Source organism: Ischnura elegans, chromosome 5, assembly GCF_921293095.1.
Source record: "Ischnura elegans chromosome 5, ioIscEleg1.1, whole genome shotgun sequence".
Classification (NCBI taxonomy): domain Eukaryota; kingdom Metazoa; phylum Arthropoda; class Insecta; order Odonata; family Coenagrionidae; genus Ischnura; species Ischnura elegans.
In genome coordinates this window covers 93006409-93017154 of record NC_060250.1, presented here as the reverse complement: position 1 = coordinate 93017154, position 10746 = coordinate 93006409, and the positions used below count along the sequence as shown (strand labels likewise).

The 10746-nt window shown below is 38.8% G+C and overlaps 2 protein-coding genes across 3 annotated transcripts in view; both read left to right on the top strand.

Moving 5' to 3' along the window:
* The first annotated feature begins 449 nt into the window (after positions 1-449).
* Positions 450-7011, top strand: LOC124159265 (alpha-ketoglutarate-dependent dioxygenase alkB homolog 4). Of its 2 annotated transcripts, none has more exons than XM_046534961.1 (5): positions 450-688; positions 759-884; positions 959-1051; positions 1653-1936; positions 6374-7011. In XM_046534961.1, the coding sequence occupies exons 1-5, from the start codon at positions 569-571 to the stop codon at positions 6894-6896; spliced, it is 1146 nt and encodes a 381-aa protein (XP_046390917.1). In that variant the 5' UTR covers positions 450-568; the 3' UTR covers positions 6897-7011. The 2 variants fall into 2 exon arrangements, with proteins under 2 accessions (XP_046390917.1, XP_046390918.1); XM_046534962.1 differs by having other exon boundaries at positions 587-671.
* A 1290-nt stretch (positions 7012-8301) lies between these two features.
* LOC124159264 (mitogen-activated protein kinase 1) overlaps positions 8302-10746 on the top strand; it is a 159589-nt gene continuing 157144 nt past the window's right edge. Inside the window, exon 1 of the mRNA XM_046534960.1 lies at positions 8302-8486. Within this exon, the coding sequence (XP_046390916.1) occupies positions 8356-8486 (131 nt within the window). The 5' untranslated portion in view covers positions 8302-8355. The remainder of the gene's footprint in view (positions 8487-10746) is intronic.

Sequence of the window (10746 nt, the reverse complement as noted above, 5' to 3'; positions counted from 1 at the left end):
ATATATTCCATAGTAGTAACGAAGATAAGAAAACGGACTTTAAAAATTTAATCAATAAAATTCTTAAAAATTAACACAAAAAAAGTTCCCTGAGCGAGCATCGATCTCACTACCTTTACCTCCTCAGTTGGACACCGTTTCCACTGGGCTGTCAGCCTATTGTTTAATATGGGCGTTCAAAAGAGTTTATATAGCGTACCTTCATTTTTAACGATTTTTAATTGCTTTTTTCTCGGAATTTTACGAGAAGTGCGTCGTCTCGCTTCGGCATATTACATTTGTACCCATAAACTACCGATTCGCAAAATTTGAGCTCGATCGGCGATGCGAAGGTCGTGTATTCCCCTTGTCAGTTGAAAAACCCTCTCCACTTGGTACGGTAGCTTGCAGCGCTTCTTGATGGCCATTTGTGGAACTGTTAAGGAAAGTCGTCTTTGTTGCCTAGAAGTATGGGAACCTAGGTGAAAAACAACCACGAGCAGCACACCGTGTCATATTTTGCGCCCTGCGAGTTCGGCGAAAATTAGTAAAAATAAAGAGTTCACGTGGAATTTGAAATATATAAGCTATGGCAAGTAGTGGTGCGAGTATAGGTCACCCTAGACCTTGTGGATGTAAAGGTTTCCGAACTTGCTTGGTGTGCGAAGTAGAATTCGGGGCTGTCAAACCAGGTACTTCGTTAACTGAGGTGAGCACTTCATAACTACATTTGTATGTGCAGTAGTGTAAAAGTCTAAAAATGTTATTTTATTTCGTAGGATTCTCGTTCGTATGTGTATTGTGCTCTTTGTGGAAAAGCATGGAAAGGAAATAACTCTGATATGTGGAAAGAGCATCCTAACCATCAAGGAGAACCTTATGATTTCCCTGGAGTTTATATTGAGGTACTGTTTCATCTTTAGCGTATATATAATGATCAATTTGGCATCTTCGCTAAATTTTGTATCTTGTTTTTCAGCTGGATTATATAGCAGCTGAAGAACAACTAGAATTGATAAGAAACATGGATCAATTACCCTGGGACCCTTCGCAGAGTGGAAGGAGGAAGCAAGTAAGCAGTCCATTTTACATTTTTCTTTTATTACCTAGTAATTTATAAACTATTTTAATTATTAGCTAACCAACATGGACCCATCAGGGAAGTAATTGAAGGCAGAAGGAGTGCTTTTATGGATGATAGTGATTATTTTTTAATGAAATGATCCAGTATGAAGACAGTTGTAGGGTTTTAATTTTCTCGCCCATTCTCTTGAGAAATTCTAATTAATCCATATCTTATTATATGTTATCGATGGCAACCCTTTTACCTACAGCTACTGACTTGGTGTGCCGAGGGTAAACAAGATAATATAGGGATAACAAAGATCACTTAAGTAAACCGGCAAACCTTCTGACATGGTCTCTGTATTTTCTTCGTATATTTTTTTACTTACTTCGTCGGTTTAGTAACTTTCGTTCTCGTGCAAAAAATTCCTTTTTTTCTAGCCTTTCCGTCAGAGGTTGGCCTTGGAAGATGTTTCTGATTTAAGGATTTGCTTTTTATATGTCTGCTTTTCTGTAGGCTTTTTGGTGATGACTTGTTTTCACCGATTGATGTAAGATGAAATGATACATTCGGTGACGTGGAGTAAAGAATGTCCTGTTTTTTCCAGAATTATGGACCAAAGTGCAACTTCAAGAAGAGAAAAATGAAGCCCGGAGATTTTAACGGTTTTCCAAAATTTTCTGAGTTCATTCAGGAAAGGTTTCGTAAAACCAATATTCTGGATGGATTCATGACGGTGGAGCAGTGTTCCCTGGAGTACACATCGGAGAGAGGTGCTTCAATTGACCCACACATTGACGACTGCTGGGTATGGGGTGAACGCGTTGTCACTGTGAACGTCATTGGAGACTCAATGTTAACTCTCAGTCGATACATGGGAAACCACGATAGGTGAGGAGGTAGCCTTGGGTTATTTTAAGAGTTCCCAATAATGCTTGTTAAGTTTGTGACTGCTCAGAAATTTCCTATTAATAACACTCGGTAGAATCACTATAGATTATAGACTTCGGCCAGGAATCAAACCAATATACTGTGAATATTTTTCAACTATCAGTTTCTGGTGCAAAGAGGTTTTGAGCTTTCAGTATTTGACCTCCTGCAGAGGCTTAACTACCTCCAGTGTGAACAGGGCAGGCTATAGATGAGGTTATTTTGCATGGGAAGTCCCGCTCTAAAGCTAAGTGGAAGGCTTTTGCAAGAACAGGAGTTAGAAAGGGGATGTGTATCTTATAAACTTATATTGGTATGAAGTAATTAAGTACACTTCAAAATGTTTAGGTAACCATCCACCACTGATTTATTGTCTTATTATTTTTCTCATTTTTATGGCCTTGAAGTTCATCAGGATGCTAACATAAAGGAAATTTGGGCCACAACTGGTTTTCAATTCAAAGAACCCACAACTGGTTTCAAATAACATGTCTGTGGCAATGCCACGCTAGGCTGGCAGCTGTTTGAACATATTCCATTTCTCATGAATGACAAACATTTTTATTACATTATTCTAAATTTGTTAATTCATCTGTTATTTTGAATGTAGCTGTTGGATTTTTTTAATGCCAGGTTAAAATTTTCTGGGCACTCAATTGAAAAACTTGGGACGACCAAGGAGATAAAAAAGTCTGGATTCGATTGTAACCTTGTTGTTCGAAAATCATCAAGAAAATTGCATGAGTTTGTGTGCTGTAATATGTTTGAGAGCTTGTTTTTGGTGTGATTCTCATCTAATTTGAATTTTTCTTGTTTATAACTTTCTTTACTTAAATTGACAATGTCAAACACATGTATTAAGGATGTTTTATACAGGACTCAACTGCAAATGCTGATTCATAGATTAATTGGTGGATCCAGGACTGGGGGGTAAGTGTAGGGTAACCTCCCAGCAGTAATAGGGGTCCAAATTAAATTACCATTATTGTACGTAACGTCGCAGCCCGGAATCTAAGTTGCAGTTTGCACATTTTGAAATGTGGGTTTTTGCCCTTGAAGCAAATGATCACACATAATTATTTAAAGTTTTCAACCCAAAGTTTATATCCATGTAAAATCCCAATTGCCCAATTAGTTCAATGAAAAGACATAAAGAAATAATGAACGTGTGCATCTAGAATAGCCAAAAGTTCTCAGGAAGGAGAGGATGATGATGGTGATGACACAGGTGCTTAGGTCGCATGGGCCGTACGGCACTTCGACTCCCGCCGACAACGACATTGTGACTGACTACTGACGAGTGACCAGTGACTGAGGATGAGTAACTGAGTCAAGTTAGTCCCAATAGCATATTCACCATGCCATTATATGAGGTAGGTGTAACAAGGATGTTTTTTGAAATGGAGGAATGGAAGAGGAAAGTGTTGCCGTTCTTGAAAGTGAAAGGTGCAAATCCCGAGGCATAGTTTGACATAGCTGGCTATTCTGAGATGACACACAACAACGCATTTATGCATATTTAGAGCTAATTTTTATTTCAATTCGTTAAAGTAGTTAAATATACTGGAAAAATATAACTAAATACTTTTTTTACAATGCATTAACTTCCAAAAATTTTGATTTTATCCAGTGCGTGTTTTGACTCAATGAGAAGTGGGATGGGCTATACCCCCTCTTACCCTCCCCATATAGGTAGATCCACCACTGCATAGATTAACATACAGCTAAGTTAGATCTTGTGAAGCAGCTGGCTATGCAAAAGTCTGCATGAATGCTTTGATGGGAAAAAAATTGCTCTAATTCCATGCAGCCTATCAAGAACTTTATATTTATTAAATACATACCAAGTAGTTTTAGTTTGTACTTACACTTCTGAATATTCGAATAACAATTTAATTTTAATTCAGTAAAGTCTTTGCTTGGTGATCCATGTATAATTTGCTGGAACTCTTCTAGGTAATATAAATGTGTTGATTGAATTGGTGTACTGACACTTCATGAAGACATGTAGCAGAAATCAGGTGAAACTAATATCCAGTTGCGACGTGAATGCAATGGGATCCCAAAAAATTGAAAAATTTTAAGAATAGCTAATCATATAATCATATCACTGATATTGTGCATATATATTCAAGTATCAGCTGCTTTCACTAATAGATTTTGAGCTTTTATCAGTGACTGTCAGAGAAGTGGACTCTTGGTGGATCATTTCAAGTATTGATTTCTGTACATCTATCTACCTAAATGTTCTAACTGGAAGTATGGAAAAATTGACACTCTCAGTGTTCAAAAAACCCTTGGGAATAATGTGAACTGTATCATCCCGGTTAATAATTGTTATATTTAATATGTAAAATGGTTGGCTGTGTCCTCTGGATTCACCTCATAAGGTTTGCAGCTATGAGGCTTGTTAACGAAATGTGTCTTATTTATTTTCACGTGTTGGTATATATATTTTGAAAACCAAGGCAAGAAATATTTTGTGTACGATTCCCGAGAAATTCTATCATCACATTATATACATCCTAATTGTTTGACTCATGGGCAGACTTTTTCTCAGAAACTCAGAAGGATATTTTTTGGAAAGTACTCACATTCTGTGCTATAAAAACTAAAATCTACAGGAATGTGAAAGGTGTCCTTTCTGTCCAGAAATGTTGTTGAAAGAAAAGATGCAATAGATATGGCTCGTTTCTGGTGTGGTAACTGGATGTATTTTTCTTGTCAATTAATCTGGGTGATTCAGCTCGTAAGGTCAGGTCTGTTTTAAGGTCAGAGTCATTCAGATTCAGGTAAAAATTGTCTTTCTTTGTACTTAGTGTTTTGAGTGTATTAGGCCGCTTTCAGACGTGATGACTTTTTGCCGGTTGCCGTTCACGGCATGGCACCGTGAAATGCAGGGAGTCATATCGTCTAAAAGCGGTCTCAATTTCAAGGCCTGTGCCGTGAATGGCGGCTGGAGAAAAGTTATCTCGTCTGAAAGTGGCCTCAAGGTATCATTGTGAATATTTCACACCGTAGGCAGTGCAGTGCTGTGCTGGATCGAAATAGGTGCCGTGGAGACCACAGGACCGTGCTGTGAACAGTGCAATTCAACTCGTTTGAAGGCACCCATAGAGACCTATGTTTATTTGAAAGCAGGGTGCTGTGCATGGCAGCCGATGTAAAGTCATCCCGACTGAAAGTGGCCTTAGGAAGTAAATGATTATTATTCTATTATCTTTACTAGAAAGTATCTATATGATATTTTACTATTCATTCATCTCCTATTTAAACGTGAGAGATTTTCATTCGAGATAAGAGATTTCGAATATTATTAAGTAGCTGGTGTTAATTAGTTTAACATTGTTGGAGAGCCAGAAAGGGACCTTTCGTTCAGGTGGTTTGTTAGCCCAGATCTTAAAAAGTGACAAGCTGCCTATGATGTGGTAGATGAACTCAGCTTCTCTTAAGTCCTCTGCAGTGCTTACTAAGCTGTCGCAATTTAATTGAGCTTTGGAATCCACTTCTCACCTTTGTGTACATCATTTTTTTCCACTCTTAGGAGGCACCCTGGACTGAAGCTGGCAATGTCACTTATCAGTTCATCTAGACATGCGGTTGAAATTAAAGCCCTGCGTCATTATGGTTGATCTGAACAACTATCAGGGGTGCATCATGTCAGGTCTCTTTTTCACAGGTTCTTCAGTTCCTATGTTTCTTGAACTTAGAACTGGAATCAGAGCCAAAGTCAAAAGTAATCTGCAATAAAATAATTTGTGCAAATCCTAATTGACAAACCTATCTCGAGTAGAAGTTAACTACATTTTTAAAACAGGTTGATAATTTTGATCCATTTACATACTTGAAGGATCACTTGATGTGTTATTTTTGGCAGTTTTCAATTTTCATTAAACCCTAACAGACTATCATTGACAGCTTTCGAAAATGAAGGTACACAAATGGAACACTTGAATGAGAACTCAAACTGAGAATGGTGACCAAGAACCTATGGGAGGAACCGAAGGAGAAAGGGAACCTACAAAAAAAGTGGAGCCCACTGTTGAGGCCAATCCTTACCAATACTTTGAAGCGTTCACATGGAAAAGTTAGTGAAAAAAAAATCAAAATTTCGTTTTTTTATGGAGAGGACAATGTAGAAAGTCAATTGGTACAATATATCAGTTGCTACTATTGACGAAGTTTGTTCACTAATATAAACTTCCCAATGTTGGCAAACCTTTTTCTTTCGTCTCCTGTAAAATTCACATTTAACGAATAACTACCTTACCTACCCCATGACAACACTTCTGGTAATGTATCTCTCCTTGGTGGTATAAATTAAGTGCATGAATATATAAAATCAGAAAAATTAATTTTATCTTTCAAGACTTATTAAGAATTGATTCTTTTTCCCAGGTACAACTTAGCTGATGTAGTAACTTATCCGCGCATTCTCAGTGATGATGGGCTGGTTGTTTGGAGACCATTGCATGCGGATTCGAGCATTAGTTGTGAGACTCCCAGGAAGAAGGATGAGGAAATAAAATTCGAACGGACTGAAGGTAATGATAACACCGTAGATGAAGGCTGTAGCGATAACATGCTTCCGAGTGACAACGGAAACTCTGAGGAGAGTGTGGAAGATATCAGCCAGGACGATTCCAAGAATGTGTGTCGCAGTTTCACTTCATATAATTTCATTGGAAATGATGGAGCGAATGTGAGTTACCCTATTGTTCGTGTTCCTATGCCTGCCAGGTCCTTACTTGTTATATATGGTGCTGCTCGATATGAATGGGAACACAGTGTTTTGAGAGAGGACATCACTGGGAGAAGGGTGTGCCTAGCTTATAGAGAATTCACTCCACCATTCCTCAAGCAAGGTGTGAAAGAAAAACTTGGATCTGAGGTGTTAGAAAAAGCTGCTAACTTTTGGTAACTTGAATGTATATTTGATACCACGAAAATTGTGGTGTAAATATGTGTATGTTTAAATCATGTTCAGAGGTTGTATTAATGTGACCATGTTTGAATAAATGTCTTATTGCTCTGTTGATGATTCTTCATTATATAGCTGAAGGTACTCTTTTTTCCCCCTTAGGGGAATAAGGTTCTCAAGTTTTTTTGTTTTCATTTCTCCCATTTTTCACAATAAAATCAACTAATGGTGATGTATATAAAATCAGAATTCAGGAAGTGTGTTGAAATAGTTATCTTCATGCATAGTCTCATGATTTGATGTAATTGTAATGGTTCTGACAGTTCTTAAAAACCAAAAATTTCCTAAACAAACTACAAAAACAGTCAAAAATCAGCTCAGACTATACCATCTTTTCTTAGTTTAAATAATTTTATGTATTCAAGTATATGAAAAAAAATAAACAACTGTATCAATGAATCAACTTTAATCAAGAAGCACAATGATATTAGATCATTGAAAGGGAGAAAGTGCAAAATGGAGAATTTGCAAATCAGATCAGACATAATAAACTGGGCATCAAATTGAATAGTACCTACTGAAATAAGGAGCAGTAAACACTGAGGACTGCATCTTCCTTTCCCCAGCCTCTTACAGCTCATTTTTCCCTGCGTAGATAATCCATATGATTGCCTCTGTCATTTCACTAGGATACCATAGTCTTATTTTCCTTTGAAGCTTATGAAAGAATATGGAAATAGCTTATTTCTGGGGAAGGGATCTAAAAAACTAGGGCAAAAACATGGAAGAATTATTAAACATGACTCTACAATGGTTATTGCAATGCTGGAAGTATAGAAGGAATTAATTTTTTATAGAAGGAATTAAAGGACGTTGGCGCAATAGAAATTGGTGCGGAATCCGGTTTAACATCACAGTTTTTAAGTAGATATTTTCACTTCATATTATAAAAATACTGCTTGCGTAGAACAAAAAATTATGTTGAAGTAGTACTATTAAAAGAAAATTACGTGTATTAATGTTTAAGTGTTCACTGAAAATGTATTAAATAAAGTAGAGAACACAAAAATACAACATAGGCTAAATAAACACTAAAACAAATCAAAGTAGGTGTGTTCGATTGTGAATAATTTTTCGTATTCCATCCGAATGTTTCACATATTTCTTCAGTCGTTCAACCTACTTAAATCAAAATTTTAGCGATAGCTTGACAGTTATGTCAACGAGATAGAAGCGCAATTTATTCACCGCGGTAAATTCCTTGTTTTATAAAAGGAGCCTACCAATCTCCTCTACCTTTCCTCCCTCCCACTTTTTCAAATTTTTCGAAATGAGGACAGATGACTACTGAAATTCGAATTGCGCAAACGCCATCTGCTGGGGAAACGCAAAGTTACACACAATTCGATTCACTCGTCCAGCATTCGTCAAACAAAGCGATTCCAACATAGTTGTCAAAATGGCGGCTGAAGGTGCGGCTGCGGCTGGTAGCAATCCCAATGCAGAAATAGTCAGAGGCCAAGTATTTGAAGTTGGGCCCCGTTACACAAACCTTGCATACATCGGTGAAGGCGCATATGGAATGGTTGTGTGAGTACTGATCTTTATGTATCTCTCAATGTCTCTGATGGGATGCCTGTTCCTGAGTTCAGGCTCAGTATTGGAGGCGTTCGTTATATACTGGCCGTTGTCTTGAAATATCGCGAATTGGTAAGCTTTTTTGTAAGCTACATATTTGTGACTATTCGGAAGTGTTATGGTTCTTGAAATGAGCACATGCTGAAATGAGAGGTCTACTGATGCAGTTGTTAGTGTACCGCCTACAATGCATGTCATCTGATCTGTGTATTTTGTTCTTTTGCTTCGGTTTAAAAGTTTCCTTGCTAAAAAGTGAAGGTAGATGATGTTGGGTTTAACACAATGCATAAGTCTGTTTACATTAATCGTCCTTCATCTCTCTTGTTATTGTCTTCGGTCGTTGTTATTATTTGCAGCAGTTTGGTGCTTGAGAGTGGTGATTAGCGCGGTGTTACATTTTGACTCGTTGGCTTTGTGAATTTTATGGTGGTGAACAATTGCAGTTGTATTATAAGCTAATTCACAAACGAAACATGAGTCTGTCGATGTGTGGTGTTGACATGTAACTGTTGTAGCTGTGTATACATCTAGTGTACGTGTCTGTTTTAGTTCGCCGTTGTGTTGAAAATTGAGTTTTTTGCCTGAAATTTGTAATGCATCCCGCTCCAAATCTTTGATTGCTAGTCAGCAGCCAAAGAACGGCGTGAGACCCACGCATCGTCCGCAAGCTTACGAAGTCATCACGTGTGACCCCTGCATGTGATGTGCCTCATTTTCTCTTTCATCTCGTGTTTTTGCTCGGATGCCAGCATCTTCACATTCTCTTTCCCTCACGCTATTATTTCTCAACTTCGCATGTCCCCACATCGAAAGTGTTCCCATGGAAGTGAGATTAACTCCACCATCGTTCAGGAATCGTTCTGCTGCCCGAAGGTGCCGTCCCCCCAGCTAGGCGCTCGTTCTTCCAGCGAATAGAGCTACGGTGTTCGCCGGATAGCGTATTGAGGTGAAGATGTCGGCCGCGTTTGCCTTTTCTTTTCATGAGCCAGTCTGTAGTTTTTTTTCCGTTACTTTCCTTCCGAGTGACACATGCCAGTGCATGCTCGTCGGTTCAATCCTGCGGAACGTAGCTTCTTTTAACGCCGATGCTGTTGAGCGATTTCACTCGCGCGGCTCGTACCGTCTCTCGTGGATGACCAGCAACATTCTTCCTTTGCGATGATGTTGCGGAGCATTCGGAACGTAATTACCCCCACCGATTTCAGCTGGTCGAACGATGCGGATGCATGGTGGTGTGCGAGCGATTAAAAAGCAAAAGGCAACAGGTTCGTAAATTGGGGGGCGGTTTGGAGGAGGGATGTGGACTTGACAATGAGGTGATATCAATTACGGTCGAGTTTTTGAAGCGAGTATGTGTGTTGGAATGGGAAGAGGTTGTAGTATAATTGAACTCATGCGTGTGCGTCCGCGGAAAAGAGACTTCAGGCTTTTCTCAACCTCTGCGTCGACTGTCGGTAATATATCACCTTTTTGTCGGCTTAGCGCTGCCTTATCCCCTTTTCATGGGAGGTATTGGCGTCCCATAACACCCCAGCAGACTCTCCTGTTTAGCCATTGCCATAACTGCCATTAAATGGGCACTAGACCCCACGCCAATGGTTATTTTTATACCTTTGTTTAAGTGTACTGATTCCAACAAATTATCCAACTTAGTATTAAGGTACTCATGGAGGTGCACGTGCAAACTAAGTTGATGCTAAACTGTAATTATTTCAACGCGAAAAATTGCTTACGTTCGGTGACTGGTGCTATACTTTTAGGGGCATGTACTAAGAGCCATATAAGCAAACAATAATTGTAGTTGCAGATGCTAATGAGATTGAGAATGCAAGGGTGGTTGACACTGTTTATAGGGATGCGGAAAAGTGTTCAAATTGCACGTTGCAATTTCGTATGGATTTTGATATAGGAGAATGACTCTCGTGCAATTAGTTCCTCTGGGGTCGTGGGGTGGTTGTACCCAGTGGCGGATCCAGAGAGGAGCTAGAGGAGGCTATAGCGCCTCATTGTGTATCCTATTTATACTAGATAAAATGGTAATTTTTTTCAGACACCCACTACTACTGGGAGGTAACCCCTCAGGACCCCGCGTCCCCCCTTCTTAGATAACCTCGTTCCGCCACTGATTGTACTGATATTATTTAAATGATTACTATCCAATGGTAAATTCCTCGTTTCATAACGTTACTCAGGATGCGACGCTTGAAATGGG